General features: G+C 40.0%; 2 protein-coding genes across 3 annotated transcripts; one reads left to right on the forward strand and one right to left on the reverse strand.

The window, feature by feature from the left end:
- Positions 1 to 472: 472 nt before the first annotated feature.
- On the reverse strand, positions 473 to 7393 carry LOC123624000 (zinc finger protein 225-like). Its single transcript, XM_045531509.1, has 4 exons — positions 7086 to 7393; positions 4191 to 4317; positions 3942 to 4034; positions 473 to 2751 (listed from the first exon to the last, which is right to left on the reverse strand). Exons 1-4 carry the CDS (start codon positions 7098 to 7100, stop codon positions 890 to 892), a joined length of 2097 nt encoding a protein of 698 aa, XP_045387465.1. The 5' UTR covers positions 7101 to 7393; the 3' UTR covers positions 473 to 889.
- Positions 7394 to 14256: 6863 nt separating this feature from the next.
- On the forward strand, positions 14257 to 26205 carry LOC123624002 (zinc finger protein 224-like). Of its 2 annotated transcripts, XM_045531511.1 has the most exons (5): positions 14257 to 14434; positions 17323 to 17404; positions 20116 to 20242; positions 20410 to 20502; positions 24365 to 26205. In XM_045531511.1, the coding sequence occupies exons 2-5, from the start codon at positions 17390 to 17392 to the stop codon at positions 26197 to 26199; spliced, it is 2070 nt and encodes a 689-aa protein (XP_045387467.1). In that variant the 5' UTR covers positions 14257 to 14434; positions 17323 to 17389; the 3' UTR covers positions 26200 to 26205. The 2 variants fall into 2 exon arrangements, with proteins under 2 accessions (XP_045387467.1, XP_045387468.1); XM_045531512.1 differs by lacking the exon at positions 20410 to 20502.
- Positions 26206 to 26672: the final 467 nt, after the last annotated feature.

Below are 26672 nucleotides of genomic sequence, written 5' to 3' on the forward strand. Positions count from 1 at the left end.
TGAACTCAAACTGAAGTGCATACCCCATGACTCTCATTTTTAATGTTTCTCCCATGTGAGAACTCAGATGAGATCATGTTTGTTAACAAGAAGTGAAGAGTTTACCACACACCTCACATTATTAAGTTTTTTCTTCACTGTGGACACTCTGAAGTTGAAGACATCAGGCCTGATCAAAGAATATACCATACTACCCACACTTCCATGGTTTCTGTCCCATATGTACTCTCTAATACATATAAAGATAAAAGTGGTCCAGCAATCCCACTACTGGGTATATACACAAAGGAAAGAAAATGAGTATGTTGAAGAGACATCTGCACTCCCATGTTTATTGAAGCACTATTCACAATAGCCAAGACATAGGAAACCAAATTAAAGGTCCACCAGATGAATAAATAAAGAAAATGTGGCATATATACACAATTACCATTTAGTCATGAAAAAGAACAAAATCTTGTCATTTGTGGCAATGCAGATAAAACTCTAGAGGACATTATGTTAAGCAATATAAGCCAGGCACAGAAAGATACATACATGTTCTTGCTCATATATGGAAGCTGAAAAAGCTGACCTCCTAAAAGTGGAGAATAGAATCATGGTTATTAGAGGTGGGGGAAAATAGGGGAACAGCCAAAATTGATTAACAGATACAAAAGTATAGCTAGATAGAGGAATTAAGTTCTGGCATTCTACAACACTACAAGGTGATTTAACAACAATTTAGTGTTTATTTTCAAACAGCTAGAACTGCAGATTTTGAAGGTTTCCAACACAAAGAAATAATGTTTGAGGTGATAAAAAATATGTTAATTATACTGCTTTGATCATTACACATTGTATAAATATATCAAAATATCACAATGTATCCCACAGATATGTGTAATAATTATGTATCATTTAAAAATAATGACAACAGCATATCAAGATTCAAGCGCCTCTTGTAGCTCTTCCCACAGTCCTCACATTTGTATGGTTTTTCTCCATGGTAATCTCCTTGCTGGTCCTTAAGGTATGACTTGTGTACAAAGCTCTTCCCACAGTCCTCACATTTGAATGGTTTCTCTCTGCTGTGGAGTCTCTGATGGGTTAGGTGAGTTGAGGCCCATCTGAAGTCCTTTCCACACTCCTCACATTTGTATGGCTTTTCCCCAGTGTGAACTCTCTGATGGGAATGAAGTTTTGAACTCTCAGTAAATCTCTTCCCACATTCTTCACATTTGAATGGTTTTTCTCCACTATGGAGTCTCTTATGATTCAAAATACTTGAGGCCCGGCTAAAGCTCTTCCCACATTCCTTACAATTATAAGGTCTTTCTCCTGTGTGGACCCTCTGGTGCATGTCGAGATTAAATTTACTGTTGTAGCCCTTCCCACACTCCTCACATTTGTATGGCTTTACTCCGCTGTGAACTCTGCGATGGGAATAAAGTTGTGAATTCTGAGTAAATCTTTTTCCACACTCTTCACATTGAAATGGTTTTTCTCCACTGTGGACTCTACGATGAGTATAAAGTTGTGAATTCTGAGTAAACCTTTTCCCGCATTCTTCACATTTGAATGGTTTTTCTCCACTGTGGATTCTCTGATGATTCAAAAGACAGGAGGCCCAGCCAAAGCTCTTTCCACATTCCTTACATTTATAGAGTTTCTCTCCTCTGTGGACCCTCTGATGAAAGTCAAGATCCAACCTCCTTTTGTAACTCTTTCCACACTCCTCACATTTGTATGGCTTTTCTCCACTGTGGGCTCTCTGATGGGAATAGCGTTGTGAATTTGTATGGAATCCCTTCCCACATTCTTCACATTTGAAAGGTGTTTCTCCACTGTGCACATGCTGATGTCTTGAAAGACCTGAGGGCCATCTGAAACTCTTCCCACATTCTCTGCAGTTATATGGTTTGTCCCCTGTGTGGTCCATCTGATGTCCATAAAGATCTCGCCTACGAATGAAACCTTTTCCACACTCCTCACATCTGTATAGTTTCTCTCCAGTGTGGGCTATGTAATGATTACTAAGAGCTGATCTCTGACCAAAGCTCTTACCACATGTGTCACATCTGAATGGTTTCTCTTGCATGTGAACGACGGAATGCCTGTTAAGATTTGATCTACTACGAAAACTTTTATAACATATATCACATTTGAATGGTTTCTCCCCAGTATGGATTCTCTGATGTTCCTGAAGCTGGGAATCATGAATGAAGGCCTTTCCACATTCGTCACAATTATAAGGTTTCTCTCCTGTGTGTAATTTGCGATGAACATAAAGTCCTGATCTACGACTGAAGCCTTTCCCACACTGCTCACATTTGAATGGTTTCTCTCCAGTGTGGACTCTCTGATGAGTCTGCAGATGTGAGCTTTGACTGAATTCCTTACCACACACATCACAATTATAGAGTTTCTCTCCCATGTGGATTCTCTGATGAATACCAAGAGCTGAGCTGTAACAGAAGCTTTTTCCACACTCATTACATGTATAAGACTTCTCTCTTGAGTGTAATTGTTGATGAAGATCAAAGATTGAGATATCACTGAAGGACTGTTTACTCTCATGACCCAGGTAAGGTTTCTGTCCTATGTGAATAATAGACAGTCCTGTCTCAACCTGGCAGGGCATATCATCTTGTGTGGAGAACTGAGACCTGGTTAAGTTACTTCCTATTTGTTCCAAGATTTGCTGGCAGGGCAACTCTTCATGTGATCCTGCTTCTGGAATAGTCTCCATCTCAGTTTGGATTTTGTCTCCTATCAGAAAACAGAATTAAGAGATATGCACAAGTGAAGCCTTTATTCAGTACTACCAAGATTTCCAGTTAGGACATGGCATGAAGCTTTTATGAATACAAGGTATGTTCAGACTGTGTTTTCAAGTGCACCATGGTCTCTCTGCACTGAATGAGAACAATTCAGAAGCACATCAAGTCTCCTATCTTAAATTCTTGATAGAAATAAATCCTTGCATGGTAAATTATGTAACTAATAAGTATGTACACAATGAAATATGATTCAAAGGGAACTTAAAGGAGAAACATAATCAATACTTTATATATTTTAGTTTATGTTGTATATCCTTATGAAGTGAAGAAATTCACCTCGGTAAAAAGAGGTCTGAGTGTTATCCTCAACGTCTGAGGGGTATAGGCCAAAAAATAAAAAGATCATCCTGGGATATCCAGGAGTGACCAAAATAATCACATGACACCTGAAAGGTAGAAGACAGAGGCATAAGCCGAGTAGCAGAGGAAGCTACTCCATGAATGGTCAGAGATGCAAAGTTGCTGCCTTTGAGGATGGAGGAAGGGAAGTACGAGCTGTCTTGAGGAATGTCCACAGTCCCTAGATGCCTGCCATGGTATCCAGGTAAACCAAAGGAAACACTCAGAAAAAAATGAAGCCCTACAGACAACTGGATTTAAGTCCAGTGAGATTCACCAGAGTTCAGGCCTAAAAAACAGAAAAATAAGAAATGTTTGTTGTTTAATCCACTAAGTTTGTGGTACGTGGTTACCACTAACAGGCAGTACAGCATCCTTAGCAGGACAGAGAAATAGCAGGGAGGACAATGTGTCTGGAAAAGACAGCAAGAGAGAAGACAAGAGGTGTAGTCAGAGAGGTAGAGGGGGACAAAATGCAGAGCACAGGGTCTGTAAAAGCCAAAGAAAGGGATCATAAGCTTAATGAAAATAAGAAGCCAAAAAGGCTGTTGAGCCCAGGAAGGGCAATCTGACTTACGTTTCCTAAGGATCACCTGGCTGCTATGAGGAGAGCAGAAGCCAGGCTGGGAAGGGTGGGAGCTGGGCAACCAACAGGAAGGCGGTTGTAATAATCTAAGACAGAAGTTTGGCAATTTGGACCAGGGCAACAGAATTGGACATGGACAGAAGTAAACAGACGGGAGAGTCACATACAAAGATGCACAGTTGTTTGGTTCATACCTGAATTCCCTTCTCTATCAGTTGCTGTCTTCATTATCCAAAATTTTTCTTCATTTTTGAAGTGGAAAGTATCTTGGTGGAATGGATCATGCCCTGTGAACATGCAAAGTCACATGCTTAATCTCAACACATTCTAGGTAAAATTTACTAGAAATTTAGGCTCCCATTGCACACTCAAACTGGAATAACCTAAGACACAAAGTCACTCCTGCGGCCTGATATTCCGTCACAGAGAGTGCCTGTCCTCACCCACTGACAGCAGGTTCCTGAAGTTCTCCAGCATCACATCTCGGTACAGCTCCCTCTGGGCAGAATCCAGCAGCCCCAGCTCCTCCTCCGTGAAGACCACAGCCACGTCCTTGAACGTCACTGCCTCCTACAACATCCAACATATGCAACCTCAATTTTATGACCAGTGATTACTGGGAGAGGGGTGGCCCTTAGTGGGCAGAGAGGTGGGAAGTTGTTCTGGATGTTGAGAGACATAGGTCAACTTACAGATTTTCCACTCATTCTGTGTCGATCCTGACAATGACACACACTGATTTTCCTGAGCTCCCCCAGAAGTGCAATGATGACAGGGAAGTCTTTTACTTCTACTTGTGCACTCACTGAGCCTACTTGTAAGTAACGCTCTAGGGACCCTAAATGCTGCACCCTGGGCTACACGTATTTAGGTTTTAATGAATCTTGCCAAGTGCCCCAGCAGCATTTAGCAATTCAGTGCCAACACTGACAAGGCCTACTGTCCTCCACTCTAGTATTTGAAACCTGGATACTATCACTTTTTGTTAATATCTGCCAAGCTAAAAAACTTATGGTGACCTGTGTGGGACAGCTATATAGCACATCCTCTGTATTCTCCAGGCATGAACTATATGCATTAATTGCACCATTCAATGTCATGATCTAGAGCCAGCATGCCATTAAGTCCACACCAAGTCTCTGCCAGTTCCAAATCATGTGACTTTCGATGAGCTGAATGCATTACTAAATGCATTACTCTCTGTTCTGTCTAATATTTTCACGTGAGTTTTTTCAGCAATTAAACAAGGTAATACATATAGCACTGGCAAAATTGCAGGGTACTGATTAAGGACTTAATAAGCATTAGTTATTTTTATTTATTATTATTATTGTTGTGATCTATTCTATCTCATTTCATGTCTGTGTAGTATTCCAAAGAATTATCTATTTTCACTTATTCTAAATAATACTTAATTTTACATATTATTCAATAATACCAATCCTATAAAGAAAATTTTATATAGACCTCAACCTCCTCTTAGATTATTTAAGATATTTTGAATTGAAAAATTAAAATGTCAAAAAATAAGCATGTTGGGCCGGGCGCGGTGGCTCACGCCTGTAATCCTAGCACTCTGGGAGGCCGAGGCGGGTGAATTGCTCGAGGTCAGGAGTTCGAGACCAGCCTGAGCAAGAGCGAGACCCCGTCTCTACTAAAAATAGAAAGAAATTAGCTGGCCAACTAAAAATATATACAGAAAAAATTAGCCGGGCATGGTGGTACATGCCTGTAGTCCCATCTACTCAGGAGGCTGAGGCAGTAGGATCGCTTAAGCCCAGGAATTTGAGGTTGCTGTGAGCTAGGCTGATGCCACGGCACTCACTCTAGCCAGGGCAACAAAGTGAGACTCTGTCTCAAAAAAAAAAAAAAAATAAGCATGTTTAAATTGTGATCATATAATGTCATATCTTTGCAACTTTTCACCAAACTCTGTGATCTTTCAAGAGGATACATGTTCTCTGATTTATCTTTGCACAGCCAAGAGCAAGTCACCAAGTTTCCCAGGATTTTGGTAATCTGATTAGGAAAAATTCATTTTATTAGTCTCACTTACTTGAGTATAAATAATACCATCACCTTTTCAAATATTTATTGGCCATCTCTATTTCTCGTTTAAACTTGCCTGTTATCCATATGCCTTTGAATTTTTTTTCTCTATTCTATATTCTGTGCATAAGATTCTTATTTTAGACTGTATCTTTTTTAGATGACTAAGTGGTAAGCATTTTTGCCCAAAGTTGTTATATTTTCTGGTAACATTTTGTAAGGCATCTTTTGCATAAGGAATTTAAAGATTTTCTATAACGATTGTGGTCATTGCTGTACCTGGGCACCTGGAGCTCTGCATGCACCTGAGGAGGTGCCGTATCAGGAAGAGAAGTGGTCACCTCAAGGTGAGGACAGGAAAGAACTGTGCCATCTGTGGATGTCATCACTCAACAGGGCACTGCAGTCACCTACACTGCTGGGCACAGACCTCTCCATGGGGAATTTTCTCTTTCTTCTTGTCTCTTTCACTTGAGCAGAACAGCTAACATTCCTGACACTTGGTTTTCTGTCTGAACCTGACCACATTTCTCCTATTTCACATGTGTAAAAGGAAGATGAGGCTGAGAACTGTCTCATCCAGCTGCTTGGTGGAATAAACACAGTAACAGAACACAAGTGACTGGCAAATCTTCTACGATTACTGGACGTTTTAAATGATGGTTAACTACTCCTTTGGTCAAACTCCTTAGAATATAAATACAGAAGAAAAGACTACTAAATAAAATACACACAAGGCACAACTCAGGCATGGGAGAAACAGAATCTAGTTTTTCTTACATATAAAACTCCTGTAATACTTGTGTGAAGCAGCAGATACAGCCTGTTGTGCTGGGCTGTATGTGGATATTCTATCTACAAACCAGAGAAGGTGGTATATGTCAAACATACCCTTTGAAAATTGAGCTGTTAGAGTATATAAGGCAAAAGTAGTTTAAAAGAATGCAACCATTAAAAAAAAAAGACTATTATATGATATCAAATAAAAAGAGTACAATTTAAATTACATGAACATCTTCAATACAAACAGCTATAAATGTACATAAGGAAGAGTAAAAGAAGATGAAAAACAGCTAATTTGTGAATAAGGGAGCAGTAAAATGAAAGAAGTATCCATTCCTACTATTTTCTCTACTTCATAAAAATATTCATACAGGAAACCCAGAAGTAAAAACAACAGGTTCTCAAATGCCTGTTGTTCTCCTTGAGTCTTCCCAACACAGAGAAAAACGTGACAATCTGAATAGTGAGGTGGGATTTTAACGCGAAGAGAGGCAAGTCTTACTCACTTTTGGCGTGGTCATATTTCATCCAACTTCTGGGAATTTGTAGAGTCCAGAGTTATGTAGTTTGTGGCAAGGCAGAATAGTACCTGGAAAGTGCCGCAGATGTCAGAAAAACATACAAGAAAGGGTGGTCTGGGATGCCACCCATCAACCCAGATGTGCATTGTGAATTAGCAGGAGAATGTTCACAGCAGCATTAGTCATAATAACCCAAAAGTACAAACAACCAAAATACTTTATCTATAAGTAAATAGATAGACAAATTGTGGCACATCCATACACTGGAATCTAATGTGGAAATTAAAAGGAATGAAGTACTGACTCATCCTGCGACATGCATGAACCATGAAAACATTATACTAAGTTAAAGAAGCCATCACAGAAAACCAGAGATTGTATGATTCTATTTCTATGAAATTCCAGAGTAGGAAAGTGTATACAGTGAAAAAGTAGGTAGGCGGTCCCTGCATATATAAGGTGAAAAAAGGATTAACAATAAGTGGGCATGCAAAGTCTAAGTGTGGGTTGAAAATGATTTAAACTGAATTATGGTGAGGGTTATTCTGCTCAGTAAAGTTCCTAAAGATCATTGAATTGTACACATAATATGGATGAATGCTATGATATGTAAAATACACTTCCATAAAGTTGGAAAAAATAATTGTTCAGCTACATGTCATTGAAATTGAAATTGGATTCTGACTCTATACTGATAAAGTACTTACATTTAAATGAATGAATAAGCAAATGGAGGAGAAGGGGAAGGTCATCTTTACAGCAGAATGCCCACTAATAAATGGATGTCTCCATAAAAAACTTTATTAGTAAAAAAAGTATTAAATAGTAACTTTACAATGGAGAAATCTGATGTGACTCTGGCCAAGTGAACAAAATTGAGATCACACATAATAGGACAAACTAACATTATTGGCCCCTGTTATGTTGCAATGAAAAGGACCCTTCACCAACAGTGGATGGTGATATCCCCACCAACAATGCATAATCTGAACCTAAATGTGAAATACATCAGACAAACTCCAAATGAACATCTTTCTCCAAAACAACCTGCCTATACACTTGAGAAATATCAAGGATAAATAACAAGAATTTTAAAAAGGTTATGATACCCTTCAAAATTAAAGAAGACTTTGGGGGGGGGAGTGGGGACGGTTAATGGGTACAAAAATGTAGTTAGATAGATAGGGTGAACAATATTTGACAGTACAATGAAGTGACTATAGTCAACAATAAGTCATGGTATACTTTAAAATAACTAAAAGAGTGGAATTGGAATCTTTCTAACACAAAGAAATGATAAAATGTTAGAGGCGATGGATACCCCAATTACACTACATTGGATTAATACACACTGTATGCCTGTATCAAAATATCACATATAGGGCAGGCGCGGTGGCTCACGCCTGTAATCCTAGCACTCTGGGAGGCTGAGGCAGGAGGATTGCTTGAGCTCAGGAGTTCGAGACCAGCCTGAGCAAGAGCAAGACCCTGTCTCTACTAAAAATAGAAAGAAATTATACAGACAGCTAAAATATATATAGAAAAAATTAGCCGGGCATGGTGGCGCATGCCTATAAGTCCCAAGCTACTCAGGAGGCTGAGGCAGGAGGATCGCTTGAGCCCAGGAGTTTGAGGTTGCTGTGAGCTAGGCTGACACCACGGCACTCTAGCCTGGGCAACAGAGTGAGACTCTGTCTCAAAAAAAAAAAAAATTACATATTCCCTATAAATATATATACAACTATCAAGTGCCCATAATAATGAAAAATAATTTTAAAAAGACAACAGAAACGTAACTATTACAAAAGCAATATATAAAATTCAACTTTGAACGGGATTGTGTGTGGAGGGTGGGGGCATGAGTACAGTCATAAGGACTTAAAACAGAACAAAAGTAAATAGGAAACTGCACATTAGACATGTTGTCTAGCACTATGAAAAAGATAACACTATTAACTACTTTTAGTAGTCTTTTAATAGATATCACATATTTAATATGTTATGTGAAACTCTACAACCAGCCCTTTCTAAATGCCTCTTACCAAGACACCCCATGATTACCCCAGAATGTGGGCTTCCTTGCTGCACAAAAGCTACAGTAAGCTGTGTCTGGTTACAGGTATGTTCCTGGTGATATTTGCTGATGGGCATCAACAGAGAAAACAGGCAGTACATAAAAAACTGGTAAATTTGGGTAAGGAGTATATGAGAATTACTTATATTATTTTTGCAACTTTTCTACAGGTTTCCAATTCTACAAAAATTAAAAGTTCTAAAGTGTCAGGAAACAGTCATAGCAATAATAATACCTGAGAGAATAATAAGGATGAACATGCTATAACATGGCAGTTCACTAGCTTAGTCTCTCTTAACAGTGTCTGGAAATTCACATAGTTAAATGGATAAGGGGAAAATACATTAAAAAATGATAAAAATTTAGTTAAAATATTCATAAATAAATACACAAATATACACAAAGACTAAAAAGAAATGCAAAGGAAGCTTAACAATGACTATCTTTCTATCCTGGATCTATGAGTGATTAAAAATTTTTTTTCTAGTCATATTTCTCTAATTTCTGAATGCTCCACAATGATATGGTTCCATAACAATGCAAAATACTGGTAAGAAGTGAAACAGAAGAGTTGACAACTTTGAAAAACTTATAGAGAAGCCCAAGCCCGTGAGCCTTGCTCTCAAGCTCCTTTGAATCAAGTCCTAACTTAACTTTCCCCACCTGATTCCAGCTAGTTCCTACACCTCAACAAAAATGTATTCAAGAGATTATCAACTCAGGGTCAGGCCCCAGACTGCCCAGGTTCCAAACCCAGCTCCCTCTTACTAGTAGGTGACTATGTGCTTTGTGTCTCACTCTCATCTTTAAAATGAAAAAAAGCAGTACCTCTCCACAAAGCCATGGTGTGACATAAATGTATTTATTTCTTAAAACCCTCAGAATAACGTTAGCAATCAAGACTTAATTATTATCAACACTCATGCCCGAGGACGCTCTCCGTTGAGGTGAACATCTCTGTAAAAGGAAGAAGCCAAGTACCGCTCACGTGGAGCTTTGCTTTCAGTAGCCAAGAAGTCACCCCTTGCGTTCTCTTTGAAAGTCAGGCTGGGGAAAGAGAAAGCTGTGAAATACCCCATATCGCCGTCCTCCATAAAAGGTAAATGCTCCCCTCCCTTCATGGAGGATGGAAGCAACCCTCTCCTTTCTAAAAAGGGGTCAGAAGGCGTCCAGGATTATCCAGCGTCCTGCAGAGATCAGAGAGAAGGGCCAGGGCCACTGCAGCTCTGACCCCAAGGAGGGGACCTGACCGCTTCCCGGCAAATTAACGATAACAAGAGATCTCTACTCATCACGTTACACACACTGTTTTAAAGCTTTCATTTTAACTACCTCGTTCAACTACCAAAACAATTTTATTATAATAAGGTGCTCCTAATATCCCCATTTTAAAGAACAGGAATGGGAGTTACAGAGAGATTAGATTAAGTAACACCCCCAACGTCATACTGTTAACCGGCTTCACGCGCGGGGTGGAGAGAGGCGGATGGAGGGAGCTCAGAGTCACGAAAACCCTAAAACCAGGCGAGATGGGACACGACCAAGTTCCGAACTTCCCCGGGGACGCGAGGACAGCCCCAAACGCCACAAGGCTGCGCTTCGAGATCGCAAACTGCCGCCCTCGCACCTCCAAACCTCCACTCTCCGTCGAGACTTCTTCTCCCCTAAATCAATCATCAATTCGGTGAGGATCCAAAGCGCACATCCAAGGAATTTAGACAGGCCTGCAGGATACGGAACTCCCCCAAACTACCACTGACAAAAACGGTGGCAACCCCACACTCCTGGAGCGGAAGTGCCTGGGACGCCGCAGAGCGTCTGGACTACACTTCCCAGAATTCCGTGGATTTCCCCCGCTTGAGCGGAAGTGACTGTAGCGCCACAGAGCATTTGGACTACATTTCCCAGAATTCCCCGGATCCCTCTGCTGTAGTAGGAGCGACTGCGACCCAACGGAGAGTCTGGAGCATAGTCTCGTGAATACTGAAGGAAAAACATCCATAGTCTCACCCTTCTAGGGAAGTTTCAGGAGTACCCGGAGCTCGTTGACTACGCTTCCCGCAGTGCCCAAGTGGAACTAATCAATAATGTGTTTACTGTTAAAACTCAGAGTTGGGTCATTAGCTCTCAGTGAGTCTCCAAAAGAAAATATTTAATATGAAGCTGTGTCCCAAAGAGTTAAAAAAAAAAAAAAAAACAGTGACTAACAGAAATTCTTGAGCTTGCAGGGTGGTAAATAAGAAAAGAAACAACTTGCTGAAATGCTGAAACACCCTGAACTTGTAAAATAATCCTGGCTGAAATTGGTTGGAACCAATATGGCCAACTTGAGTCTGCATAGAGAGAGATTGCTGTTATCACAGCCCAAATTTCTGCTGCATGTTTCTGTCACTAGAAAAGAACCCAAACTCTGTAAAATAATTTAAAGACGTTTATTCTGAGCTGCATGTGTGCCACCACTGCCCAGAGAGCCACACCAAAGAAGCCTTGAGCAAATGGTCTTGCTGTGGTTGGGTTGCAGTTTGGTTTTATACCTTTTAGGGAGACACGAATTACATGTAAAGTCATTAATCAATACATGGAAGCTGAACATTGGTTTGCCCCCAAAAAGCAGGAGATCTCGAAGCAGGGGATTACAGATTATTGTTGGGTTTAAAGGTTCTTTGATATAATTGGTTAGAGAAATGAAGCTTTGTCTAAAGTCTTGAAATGTTTTAAGATAAGGAAGTCTTAATCAGAGACAAGCCACTGGACATATACTCAGACTTAAGTGATCTGTTAAGCAAATCGATGACCTGCTGGAGTGTTTAAGCTTTTGTCTTATGTAGCCTTAGGCCTGTTAATGAGTTTCAAAGAATATCTCAAATAAGGGAGTGGGGCGTGCAGAGAGACATGTCTGTCTTCCCTTCTCATGACCAGCAACTCAGCTTTAGGGTATTTCTGGGGTTCTGTTGGCCAAGAGGGGGTCCATTCAGTCAGCTGGCAAGGGGCTTAAGATCTTATTTTCGTTCACATTTCATACTAATTCACCCTGAATTTGCACACGTGACCCATGAAGAGACAACTTCCTGTGCTGGAAGACTTTCCAGACCTCTCCTTTCCTTCCACCAATTACCAGCTAATCCCAGAGACTGTTAATGAACCCACAAGGTGGATTCCCTGTTGCTCTTCCCACAGAAAGCCAATTACTGAGACAACAAGGATTGTCAAGGAGTAAAGGATTTATTACAGTGGATCTGTCTACTGGGAGGGGGAGGTATAGACTGCCTCAAATCTGTCTCCCTGAACAACGGTGTTTCCTGGAGGTGAAATGAATAATGCGTTAGGGGAATGAGCATCATTATGTGTTTGGGCTGGAGTGCAGGGCACAAAAGTGCAGTGAGAAATCATGCCAGTACATCCATCCCATGATGAAAAAATGGTGGATAAGTCCCTCCCAGGGTGGGGATTTTAGTATTATAATGAGCTAGGGCTTAATATTGGTCATTCTTTTAGCCTTGTGTGTAGGCTTAGTGGGTCCTTTGGCACAATCTGTGTGGGGTGTTGCTTATCTAATGTTCTCTGAACAAACAGGTGGTGTAAGGCTTTGTAGTTATCTGGTGGCTGCAAGGAGGCTCTGCTGTTTCTGGCAAAGAAACTCAAAATGGAATGCATCAGTGCAACAAAAAGTTACAAAGTTCTGGTCAGCAAATCTTACTGGCCTGGGAACTTGAAACATAAGAGAAATACAAACAAAGAAAAGCTATAAAAATGTTTTCTTGGGTCCGGCACAGTGGCTTGTGCGTCTAATCCTAGCACTCTGGGAAGCTTAGGAGGGAGGATCGCTTGAGCTAAGGATACCAGCCTGAACAAGAGTGAGACCCTGTCTCTACTGAAAATAGAAAAAATTAGCTGGGCGTGGTGTTGTACACCTGTAGTCCCAGCTACTCGGGAGGCTGAGGTAGGAGGATCACTTGAACCCAAGAGTTTGAGGTTGCTGTGAGCTAGGCTGATGCCACGGCACTCACTCTTGCCCGGGCAACAGAGCAAGACTCTGTCTCAAAAAAATATATATATTATTCATCTATAAAAAGGAATGAAAAACTGATATATTCTATCATATGAATGGACTTTAAAAGCACTGCACTAAGTGAAAGAAGTCAGAAACAAAATGTTCCATAGCATATGATTCCATTTATATGAAATATTCAACATAGGTATACAATAAGACAGAAAGATTGGTGTGTGTTAGGGATAGGGGTTAAGGACAATGTGAATGACTGCTTAGAGGGTAGGGGGTTTTCTCTGGGGTAATGAAAATGTTCCACAACTTTGTATTTGTACTAGATGCCATTGCCACTGAATTATATATTTTAAAATGGTTAATGTCATGTTTGTGCATTACACCTCAATAAAAATGTTTTTATAATGATAAAAACTATGTTTAAAATGTTTTGCATAGTTAAAAATAACAAAGTAAAAGAGAAAACAAACTTTTTTACTGAGAAAATATTTGCAAGAGAAAATGTTAATATCATGAATACATAAATTATACTTAAAAATTAAGGGGAAAATACTCAAAACTCAATAGAAATGTGAACAGTACATTTAGACAATTTACAAAAAATATATAAGAATGGCAACTGAAAACATGCAAAGATGTTTCATTTTATGTGCAAAACAAGAAATACAAATGAAACTACATTTAGTTACTATTTATTACCACTAGACTGGCAAACCTTAATTCTTTGAAGATTATTACCTTCTTCCTTGTTCGGTTTCCACTAATACTCCTGTCATTATTGGAGCCATTCAGACTTAAGGAAGTCATGTCTATTCAATATTTTCTACTTTCAGGGACTCAGGAAGAGAAGCAAGGACGACTCTCAGCATGACAGTCCATATCGTGGGACCAAGCGCCCTGGGGTGCCATTAGTTTCCCTTGGGCATCGTGGCAAGTGTAGTCAGGAAGCTGCGTGCACTTAAAACGACACTTTCCCCCGCAGGGTGAGACTATGGTCGTTCCCCCTTGGGCACTCAGAGGCGCGTACTCAGGCGCTCGGTGGGGTCGCTGTCACTTGCGCTCAGGCAGCGGGAATCCTGGGAAGTGGAGTCCGGACGCTCGGCGGGCTCGCGGGCGGCGGTCGCTACGGTTTTATCAGCGGCGGCTGGAGTCAGGCCGCCCTGTGCAGGCCTTTCTGAACTTTCTGGACGTCCGCTTTGGATCCTCTGCAAACTAGCGATCGATTTAGGGGAAAAGAAGCCTCGGCGGAGAGCAGAGGTTTGGAAGGGGCAAGGGTGGCGGTCCTCGCTTCCCGGGGGGAGCTCGGGACCCGGTCGTGTGGCGTCTCGCCTGGTTTGAGGGTTTCCTGGGCTCTCAGCTGGTCCGGCCCGTCTCCCTCCACTGCGCACGTGAGGACAGTGTCTCGCATTATAGAGTTAGGGTGTTCCTTAATCTGCCTGAACTTCCCGTTGTTGTTCTTTAAAATGGAGATGTTAGGAACACCTTATAGAACTGTTTTGGGACCTGAAAGAGGTAGTAAAAATGAAAGCTTAAAACAGTTCCTGTCAAGTGATGAGTGGTGATCTCGTTGATTTCCCACGGAGCGGTCAGGTCCCCCGGTTGGGGTCAGAGCTCCAGCTGCGGTGGCCCAGGCCCTTCTCTGTGACGCCTGCAGGACGCTGGATGAGCCCAGACGCCTTCTGACCTCATTTGAGGAAGGCGAGGGTCGCTCCATCTCCCACGAAGGGACGGGGGGAGCATTTAATTTTTATCGAAAGTGATGACACTGTCCGAGTGTTTCACAGCTTTCTCTTTCCCTACCCTGACTTTTCAAAGAGGACTGCGCAAAGGGACTTGTCGGCTACTGAAAGCAAAGCTCTATGTGAGTGGTACTTGGCTTGTTTCTTTTGTAGATATGATCACCTCCACTGAGAATGTATAGGATGTGTCCTTGGACATGGTTATTGATAATAATTAAGCCTTAACTGCTAACTTCATTCCAAGGCCTTAATACAAATAAATAATTTATGCCACACCGTGGCTCTCTGGAGAAGTACTGCTTTTTTCCATCTTAAAGATGAGAGTGGTCAAGGTGCGGTGGCTCACGCCTGTAACCCTAGCACTCTGGGAGGCCAAAGCGGGTGGATTGTTTGAGCTCAGGAGTTCAAGACCAGCCTGAGCAAGAGCGAGACCCCGTCTCTACTAAAAATAGAAAGAAATTATATGGACAGCTAAAATATATATATAGAAAAATTAGCCAGGCATGGTGGCGCATGCCTGTAGTCCCAGCTACTCAGGAGGCTGAGGCAGGAGGATCGCTTGAGCCCAGGAGTTTGAGGTTGCTGTGAGCGAGGCTGATGCCACGGCACTCTAGCCCGGGCAACAGAATGAGACTGTGTCTCAAATTAAAAAAAAAAAAGAGTGTGACAGAGGGAGCACAAGTTATTTGCGCATAGTTACCCAACTATTAGTATTATAGTAAGAGGCCAAGCTGGGATTGGAACCTAGGCAGTCCAATCTCGAGCCTGAGTTGATATAATTTCTTGTATACATTCTCATTGGGCCGTAGGAATTAGCTGGAATCAGGTGGGGAAATTAAGTTAGGATTTGATGGAAGGGACCTTGAGAACAAGGCTTTTGGGCTTGGACTTGTCTAGGAGTTTTAAAAAATTTTGTCGGCTATTTTGTTTCATTTATTACAAATATTTTGTATTCTTATACAACCATATCATTGTGGAACATTCTATTTTTAATAGAAAAGGAGCAATTTTCTGTATTAAGAAAAAAATTTTATTACTCATGAATGGGGGTATAAAGATAATAACTATAAGCTTCTAATTAGTCTTTCTTTGTGTATACTTGTATATTTGTTTATGACCATTACAAATTTTTATATTATTCTTAATGTTTTTCCCTTATCTGTTTAACTATGCAAATTTCCAAACATGACCAAGAGAGAATAAACTAGTGAACTGCTATGTTATATCATCTTATCCTTATTATTCCCATTATTATTATTCCTATGACTATTTCCTGACATTTTAAAACTTTATTTTTGTATCATTTCAAAGCTGTAAAAAAGTTACAAATATAGTATAAGGAATTCTCGTAAATTCTACCCAAATTTGCCAGTTGTTTACATTTTGCCTGTTTGCTGATGCCTGTCATCCAAATACCACCACAAACATACCTGTAGAGACAGCTTGACGTAGCTTTCTGCAGCAAAGAAGCCCATATAGCAGGGTAATCATGGGGTGTCTTGGTAAGAGGTATTTAGGAAGGGCTGGCTAAAGGGTTTCACATAACATATTAGATAATGTTAGATATTATACTAGATAATGTTACGTATTAAATATTAGATCTCTATTGAAGACTAATAATAGTGGTTGTCTATTAGATAGTACTAGATAACATTATATAACATCATGTTATCTAATCTGCAGTTCCATGCTTAAATTGTTGTTTTTCATTTAAAATCCTTATAACTGTCCCCTACCTACCAAACCCTTCACCCCCACACCTATTCAAAGTCCAGTTTTATGCATTGCCTTTAGTTGTCACATTTTCATACTCTTATTTATTTATTTATTTATTTATATTATTGCCTGACTTCTGAGTTGGGAATTCTTTTTTTTTTTTTTTTTTGAGTTTTAAAAAATTTCAAAACATTAATTAAAGGGGTACAGGTATTTTTATTATGTGGATATCTTATATAATGCTTAAGTCAGGGCTTTTGGTGTGTCCATCCCCAGCACAGTGTTCATTGCACCCAATAAATAAGTTTTCATCCCACACCCACCCTCCCACCTTCTTGGTTTCTCACATCCTTTATATCACTTTGTGCCCATGTGTACCTATCTATTAATATTAGCTCCCACGTATTAGTGAGAACATATGGTGTTTGGTTGTCCATTCCTGAGATACTTTACTTAGGATAATGGTCTCCAGTTCCATCCATGTTGCTGCAAAAGACATTACTTCATTCCTTTTTATGGTTAAGTAGTACTCCATGGTACTGCCCTGTAGGAGGGCATTTTCATTGTTTGAGTTTTGAATTACTGTGAATAATGCTGCAGTGAACATTCTGCTAATTAACAATACATATCCCTGTTGGTGGGTGTCATCCCTGGCTACCCTCTCACTTGTCTTTTTCTGGCACATTCTAGGCACAATTTTGCCTTCCCATGCACTGCATAACTCGGGACTCTGCAAATTCCCAGAAGTTGGAAAAAAATGACCACATTCAAGGTGAGTAAGGCTTGCCTCTTTTGCTATTAAAATTCCATGTCACTGTTCAGATTGTCACGTTTTTCTCTATCTTGGGAAGACTCAAGGAGAACAACAGGCATTTGAGCACCTCTTGTGTGCCAGGTGCTTCCTTTCTCCCTTTTATATTGACTTTGCATTTGGTTTTAGTTGTCATTTTCTTGTATCTTTTTTTTTTTTATGGAGTAAATAGTAGGAATAGATCATTCTTTCACTGTTCTACTTCCCTGCTCACATCATTAGCTGTTTTTATCTTCTTATATTCTTCATATACATTGATAACTGTGTTTTCATAATATTCATCTAATTGAAACTGTGCTCTTTTCATTTAATATTATATAATGGTCATTTTTTATGGTTACATCATATTCTCATTGAATTGATATACCTTTTTATTTTTAATTACTAACCACTCACAGAAACTAGGAGCTCAATTTTGGAAGTGTACTTTTGACATGTGTCACATGGGCTGTTTTGCAGATGGAACACCCACATATGACACAGCACAACAGGCTGTAACTGCTGCTTCACCCATGTATTGTTGGAGGTTTTCACACAGGAAGAGCTAGATTCTGTTTTCCCCATGTTTGAGTCATGCCTTTATTTACTGGTCTTTTCTTAATATTTTATGTAATAAGGAATTTGACCAAAGCAATAGGTAACCTTAGTTTCAAATGCCCATGATACCAAAAGATTTTCCAGTTACTTGTGTTTTGTTGCTTCAGTTACTCCTCAGAACAGCTGAGTGAGGCAGTTGTCAGTCTCATCTTCCTCTTAAACATGTGAACTAGGAGAAACGTGCTGAGGCTCAGACAGGAAATCAACATCAGGAATTCTGCTCAAATGAAAGAGAGAAGCAGAAAGACTGAAAGAAGTTTCCATTGAGGGCCCTGTGCCCTGTGGTGTGGGTGTCTGGGGTACTCTGTTGAGTGATGACATCCACATGTGGCATGGCTCCTCTCTGTCCCCACCTTGGGGTAACTTGTTTTCTTCCCGATGTGGCACCTACTCAGGTGCACCCAGCTCTCCAGGCACCCAGGGACAGTGATTATCATAGTTGTTATAGAACATCTTTCAATTTCTTATGGCAAAAGATATCTTACACAATATTACTAGAAAACACAACACCCTAAGGTGAGAATATTTACCATTTGGATATCTAAAAATGACACAATATAAAATAAGAATCTTATGTACAGAATAGAGAAGAAAAATCAAAGGAATATGAATAAACCACATTACCAGGAAAGTATAGAAGAAGAAATAGAGATAGCCAATAAATATTTGATGGGATGATGGTATTCATTTATAATCAAATAAGTGAGAATAATAAAATGCATTCTTTTTCCTAATCACATTACCAAAATCATTGGAAAATTGATAACCTTCTCTTAGCTATCCTATAAAAAATAGGGTACATGTATCCCCTTGAAAGATTTTGGACTTTGGTAAAAAACTGAGAAGATCTGACCTTGTATGATCACACTTTCAAACATTCTTTTTTTGACATTTTAATTTTTGTTTGAAATTCTTTTAAATAATCACACAGGAGAGTAGGATCTATATAAAATGATGTTCTTTATGGCTGCAGTCCCTGACCCCTGGGTGGGGGACAAGTACCAGTCCGTGGCCTGTTAGGAACCAGGCTGCACAGCAAGAGGTGAGCAGCGGGCAAGCGAGCGAAGCTTCATCTGTATTTATAGCCGCTCCCCATCACTCGTCATCTCCCCAACCCCCAAGTCGGTGAAAAATTGTCTTCCATGAAACCGGCCCCTGGTGCCAAGAAGGCTGGGGGCCGCTGCTTTACAGAATTGGTAATAATGAAAACTATGTAAAATTAAGTATTCATTCTTAAGAGTAAAAATAGATCAGTTCCCTGGAATACCATACAGACATGAAATAAGATGAAACAGATAACCATAATGATAGGTATAATAAAAAGTAATAAAAAAATAGCTAATGTTTATTAAGAACTTAGTTTGTGCCACACACTTTTCCCAGTGCTACATATATTCCCTTGTTTAATGCTTTAAAAAACTGTATCATGAGATAATCGTTACACAGAAAAGTTTAGGCCAGCTTGTCCAAGGTCACCTGACTGGGAAGTGACAGAAACTTGGGATGTGCTCTGAGGCATGCTGGCTGTAGATCATGACATCGAATGCTGCAATTAATGTATGTAGGTCGTTTCTTGAATGTACAAAGGATCCACTGCATAGCTGTCCCACATGTGTCACCATAAGCTTGTTAGTTTGACAAACATATTGACAGAAAGTGATAGCATCCATGGCTCGATGTTGAGAGAAGGGAACAATGGGCGTTATCAAACAAGGCTGGGACCAAATTGCTAAATGTTGCTGGGGCAATTGGCAAGATTCATTGAAACCTAAATATGTGTAGCTGAAAATGCAACATTTAGAGTCCGAGAGGGTTGTTTACAAGTAGGCTCAATCAATGCACAAATTAGAAGTACAAGACTTCTTTTTTCAGCATTGCACCTCTGGTGGAGCTCAGGAAAATCAGTGTGTGTCATTGTCAGGATAGAGACAGAATGAGTGGGATCAATCTGTGAGTTGACCTACATCTCTCAGCATCCAGAACAACTTCCCACTTGTCCTCTGCACCTGCTCAGTGCCGCCCCCTTCCAGTAATCATGGACATAAGATTAAGGTTGTGTCTATTTGATGTTGTAGGAGGCAGTGACGTTCAAGGACGTGGCTGTGGTCTTCACTGAGGAAGAGCTGAGGTTGCTGGACTCTGCCCAGAGGAAACTGTACCGAGATGTGACGCTGGAGAACTTCAGGAACCTGCTCTCAGTGGGTAGGGACAGGTGCCCTCTGCAACAGAATGTCAAGCCCCAGGAATGACTTTGTTCCTTAGGGTGTTCGAATTTGAATATGCAATGGGAATCCAATTTTTTAGTAAATTCTACTTAGATTTTACTTGGGATGTGTTGGGATTAAGCATGTGACTTTGAATGTTCACAGGACATCAACCATTCAACCGAGATACGTTCCCCTTCCTAAGGGAAGAAAAATTTTGGATGCCAAAGACAGCAACCCATAGAGAAGGGAATTCAGGTACAAACCAAGCAACTGTGCATCTTTGCACGTGTCTCTCCCATTTGTTTACTTCTGTCCATGTCCATTTCCATCACCCTGGGCTAAACTGCCAAACCTCCTTCCTAGATTATTACAACCACTTTCTGGCTGGTTGCTCTGCTCCCACACTGGCACCTGTTCTCCTCATAGCAGCCGAGTGATCCTTAGGAAATGTAAGTCAGGTTGCCATTCTTGGGCTCAACAGTCTTTATAAAGGCTTCTTATTTATATTAAAGTTACCACCTCTTCTAGTGGCTTTTAGAGACCCCGTGGTCTGCTCTTCATCCCCCACTGCCTCTCTGACTTTAGCTCCTGTCCTCTCTCTTGCTCTGTTTTTTCCAGCCACATTGTCCTCCCTGCTGTTTCTCTGTCCTGCCAAGGACACTGTATTATTGTTCATAACCAATTACCACAAACTTAATGGGTTAAACAACAAACAATTATTACCTTTCTGTTTTAGACCTGAAGCCTCACTGGGCAATAATCAAGGTGTCTGTAGGGGTTTGTTCCTTTCTAGATGTTCTTGGGGAAAAACTTTCACTGTGGTTTATCAGTGTCTAGGGACTGTCCACACTTCTCAGCTCTTACTTCCCTTCCTCCATCTTCAAAGGCAGCAACTTTGTATCTCTGACGATTCTTCCACAGTCACGCTCCGTGTGTCACTCTGCTATGCCTCCATCTTGTGCCGTTCAGGCCCTTGTGATTGTAGTGGTCACTCCCCAATAACCCAGGATGATCTTTCTATTCTCTGGCTAGCTGAGTAGTGACCTTAATTGCATCTACAACCTTAATTCCCCTTGCTGTGTAACATAACATGTTCGTAGGTCCCGGGGATTGGGTGTGGACATCTTTCAGGAACCATTATTCTGTCTACCACAGAAGCTTCTGCCTCAGAGCCCTTATTTGCTCTTCTTTTGATGGAATAATCTTTCTCCTCAAAACCTTCTGGGCCTTCCTTAAGTTTATTCAAGTCTCTGCTCAGTTTTAATACCATAAGAAAGGCTGTCTGCAACTACCCTATTAAAAATAATGTTCTATTTTTACTCTTCTTGACCTGTCTTATACTATGTCTCAAATATTTCTGTTTACCTGTTACCTCTACCCCTGGAATGTAATGTCTAAGGGGAGGAATTTTAGCTGTTTTGTTCATGGCTGTATTTTTAGTACCTAGAATAGTCCTGCTACATGGCAAATATCTAAATATGTATTATCCTTAGGAATGAGTTAATGGATGGGAAAAATTCACTGTGTGTAGGAATTATAGAGGTAGGTAGTGAGTGAGACACAAGCTAGAGTGAAAACGAGTGAGTAAAGAACATGATTTTGTCTTCAGGTGCTGCATATCCAATTTCAACTTTCTTAGGTTCCCTTGGCATGATTGCATGTTCTGTGTGTGCAGCTGACCCACATCCCATGGAAACTTTTAAGCATTATTTTCATTACCCCACTGAGTAACATGCTTTCCCTGTGACTTACCTTGGAGCTTTCTATAGGGAATATATTCATTTCTGGGAAGAAATCCTTATTGAATGAGGATTCTGATGTCTACTTCTCAGACAGCTCCCCTACATTAGGGAAAAAAGAAAAATCTCAATTTCCTGATGTTTCAATCAACAAACAACTTTCCAGCTACCTTTTTTTTTTGACAGATTTTCCCATCTGCAGCCCATTTGCCTTTTCCAAAGTATACATGCACGTCACTGTCCCCAGTTTTCTCCCTCCTTCTCCTAGAGGGGGAAGAATCAGGATGAGGGTAACATGAGTCATGCAGGTGAATGTTGCCTATATTTCTGGTCATCTTTTTTCAAAAATATGCATATTTCTGCATCTATTTTATACAAATTTAATTGTTAAACATGTTAAAGAAGACAGATTTTAAATACTTTTTCCTTTATTTTTATAGAGTGTTAGTACTGTATTTTGAACTGGTGAACTTTATAACCTAGAAGGAATTGGAAAACTGCCCTTTCAAAATATAAACATCCTGAAAGAGACTCTCCCTTCTTCCCAAAAACCTCTTATAAGTTACAGTGTATTAAATATGTCCATTTACCAATATGCACCAATAGGTACACCCTTACCTATTAATATTTTCAAAGATTGAATCATTAGAAGTTATCTTTCCATTGGAAAAAATTTACTTAATTCAGGACTTGGTAATATCCTGACCAAAGTTTCCAACCTTTTTATGAGTGTGTGCCATAGTAAGAAACACATCTTTCGTTATAACCAGGACATTTTTCATGGATGTAGATGTACATGGGAGACTTTATGTAGTGACACTTTTCATGGTTGTCATGATGATGTGTTAATTTCTATTCTTGTTCTAGTTTCTAAATGCTCGTTAGAAAAATTTGAACTTATTTTACAGCTTGCTAATAATCTTCAGTCTTTAATTTGAAAATGGGCAAAAGGCCTATTTATCTGTGTTACATATTTTCTGCACTCTGTTTTCAATGAGAAAGTCCAATAACCTCACATGGAACCAACCAGGGCATAAGCCTTCAGGCATTCTTTTAATTTCAAGTGATTCTTTCCACCTTTCATTGTCTCATCAGAAGCATCTCCCTTTGTGTACCCCTGTCAGATACAGCCTTTTAGATTCTCATCAAAACCATAGTTGTCTGTTCCTTTCCTATTTCAGATACCCAAGTTATTCATATGAACACAGAAAAATAAAATTAAGAATACATGTGTACAAAATTCTTGTGCAGTAATACTTTGAATATGTAGATATAAACACTCCTAGGTGTTTGATATTTAGCACTGAGACAAGTTTAACCAACTACAAAATTTAGAAGGCCAGTTTACAGAAGACTGCCCTCACTTCATACCAATTGCAAATTCAGGGATTTCCCATTACTACTTTTACATTCAGTAATTCACTTTTATACTCAAAGTTAGGATTTTTCCAGGGAAAAGATGAACATTTTGCCAAAAGAAAAATCAAAGAAGAAACAGTCCTGGAAATTACCAAATGAGGACCTTCTATTGTATTCTCCCTGTAGAGTCAGAATATGTTACATTCCTAAGATTAAGGTGTGAATTAGACACAGAGTACGGCCAATCAGGGAAACTCACATGAGCCTTGATTTCCAGAGTAATTATTGGGCCTCCATTACATAGCCATTGCTGGTTGATTGAGTCCCATGTGGTTAATCAAACTCCTAACCCACTGATTTCATGTGACGTAAAGCCCTACCTTAAATCACATTGTTCTTGTTTCTGACATGGTGAGCACCACTCCCTAACCCCCAAAGGAGTGGCTGGCTACAATCCTAAGTCATATTGTTTTAGTATCCAAAGTGACCCATTGTTTGCCTCAAGAAAACAAAGACATTCTCCTCAGGCACGATATTCTAAGCATACCTCTCAAATGCTGAGGACAACTTCTAGCCTTCATTTTGAGTAAGGTTAATTTCCTTACTTTATAAGGATACACAACACAATTGCAAATATACAAAGTATTGATAATGTTATTGCTTTTCCTTAAAGTTCCTTCTGATTCCTATTTCATTATGTATATAATTTATTAGGTTCATAATTTATCATGAAAGATTTTAGACTGAATAGAAAATTCTATAGGATCAGTAACAGATAAAGTGTATGTATCATTAATTTTTTATTAAGTCTTTTATTTCTATCAAGTATTTTACACATGAGACTTGGTGTGGTTCTAAATTGGACTAATGCAAACCACAGAACATGTTGTACTTGGAAAACACAAATTGCATGTTCTCTGTATTCATTAAAGTTTCATGCTAGGTCTTAAGTGTGAAATCTTGGTAACACTGAAGAAAGGCTTTACTTGTTCACATCTCTTAATTTTGTGTTCTGATAGGAGGCAAGATCCAAACTGAGTTGGAGATTGTTCCAGAAGCAGAACCACATGAAAAGTTGTCCTGCCATCAAATCTGGGAACAAATTGCAAGTGATTTAACCAGGTCTCAATATTCCATGATAAATAGCTCTCAGTTCTCCAAACAAGGTGATGTCCCCTACCAGATTGAGACAGGACTATCTCTTATTCACATAAGACAGAAGACTTACCAGGGTAATGAGTGTAAACAGTTCTTCAATGATGTCTCTATCTTTGATCTTCAGCAACAATTACACTCAAGAGAGAAGTCTCATACATGTGATGAGTGTGGAAAAAGCTTCTGTTATAGCTCAGCTCTTCGTATTCATCAAAGAGTCCACACTAGAGAGAAACCATTCAAATGTAAACAATGTGGAAAAGACTTCAGTCGTAAATCAGCACTTAATGTTCATTGCAAATTACACACAGGAGACAAACCTTATAATTGTGAGGAATGTGGGAAGGCCTTCATTCATGATTCCCAGCTTCAGGAACATCGGAGAATCCATACTGGGGAGAAACCATTCACATGTGATATATGTGGTAAGAGCTTCCGTGGTAGATCAAGACTTAATAGGCACTCCATGGTTCACACAGGAGAGAAACCATTCAGATGTGATACATGTGGTAAGAGCTTTCGTCAGAGATCAGCACTTAATAGTCATTGCATGGTTCACACTGGAGAGAAACCATACAAATGTGAGGAGTGTGGAAAAGGCTTCATTTGTAGGCGAGATCTTTTTAAGCATCAGATGGTCCACACAGGAGAGAAACCATATAGTTGCAAAGAATGTGGGAAGAGCTTCAGATGGTCCTCATGTCTTTTGAAACATCAGCGAGTCCATAATGGAGAAAAACCATTTAAATGTGAAGAATGTGGGAAGGGATTTTATACAAATTCACAACGCTGTTCCCATCAGAGAGCTCACAGTGGAGAAAGGCCGTACAAATGTGAAGAGTGTGGCAAGGGCTACAAAAGGAGGTTGGATCTTGAGTTTCACCAGAGGGTCCACACAGGAGAAAAACTCTACAACTGTAATGAATGTGGGAAGAGCTTCAGTCGGGCCCCATGTCTTTTGAAACATCAGAGACTCCACAGTGGAGAAAAGCCATTCCAATGTGAAGAATGTGGGAAGAGGTTTACTCAAAATTCACATCTTCATTCACATCAGAGAGTCCACACTGGAGAAAAGCCATACATATGTGAGGAGTGTGGGAAGGGCTATAACAGTAAGTTTAATCTTGACATGCACCAGAGGGTCCATACGGGAGAAAGGCCTTATAATTGTAATGAATGTGGGAAGAGCTTCGGCTGGGCTTCATGTCTTTTGAAACATCAGAGACTCCACAGTGGAGAAAAACCATTCAAATGTGAAGAGTGTGGGAAGAGATTTACTCAGAATTCACAACTTCATTCCCATCAGAGAGTCCACACTGGAGAAAAGCCATACAAATGTGAGGAGTGTGGGAAAGTCTTCAGCTGGGCCTCAACTTGTTTGACCCATAAGAGACGACACAGCAAGGAAACACCACTGAAATGTGAGGAGTGTGGGAAGGACTGTGTACACAGTTCACACTTTAAAGTCCGAGTTAAAGTTCATGGTGTAGAAAAGCCATACAAATGTGAGGACTGTGGGAAGGGCTACAGCCAGTCCTTGAATCTTGGTGTGCATCCCAGAGTCCACATGGGAGAGAAACCATGCAAGTGTGGGGAGTGTGGTACGTCTTTCAACCTGGCCTCAAGTCTTCAACTTCATCAGAGTGTCCACACTGGAGACATACTTAGTAATGTGACGTATAATAAAGTCTTCACTTAGTTTTCATGAATACAATCTCATCTGAGAGTTCATAAAGGGGAGACATATTAAAATGTGAGACGTGGTAAGCAATTCACTTTGAGTTCGTATCTTATAATTTATCATAAAATCCATGCTAGTGATAAATTTTATCCAGGCTTGTAGGAGGGAAATCATTTGTTCAAGTTAGAGTCAGTATTTCAGCCATAGCTCAGCATACCCCAGTGGTCTCAGGACCACCATAGTGGAGAATCCTTGTAAGTGGTGCAGTAAAGCTTCATTCAGAAGTTTGATGGTTAGAGTTACCATTCAAGAGACAGGCCTTAGAAAGAATAAGAGTTTGTTCAGGCATTTACTAAACTGTAATGATGAACACGCTAAAATTGATGTCCACTAGAATGTAAGCTACTTGCATCTTTGCTGCTGAATCTTTACAACCTTAACATTGATTAGCAATTTCTATGTGTGTTCAGTACTTATTTTTTTGTTTTGTT

This window comes from Lemur catta, chromosome 19 (genome assembly GCF_020740605.2).
Source record: "Lemur catta isolate mLemCat1 chromosome 19, mLemCat1.pri, whole genome shotgun sequence".
NCBI lineage: Eukaryota > Metazoa > Chordata > Mammalia > Primates > Lemuridae > Lemur > Lemur catta.

Bases quoted from the DNA above. Each gene is read 5' to 3' on its own strand.
- LOC123624000 (XM_045531509.1), bottom strand. The intron at 4,035-4,190 runs GTGAGGACAGGC...GCATGTTCACAG, and splicing joins CAGGAACCTGCTGTCAGTGG to GGCATGATCCATTCCACCAA. The intron at 2,752-3,941 runs GTATGAACCAAA...GTTTTCTGATAG, and splicing joins TGATAGAGAAGGGAATTCAG to GAGACAAAATCCAAACTGAG.
- LOC123624002 (XM_045531511.1), top strand. The intron at 20,243-20,409 runs GTAGGGACAGGT...GAATGTTCACAG, and splicing joins CAGGAACCTGCTCTCAGTGG to GACATCAACCATTCAACCGA. The intron at 20,503-24,364 runs GTACAAACCAAG...GTGTTCTGATAG, and splicing joins CCATAGAGAAGGGAATTCAG to GAGGCAAGATCCAAACTGAG.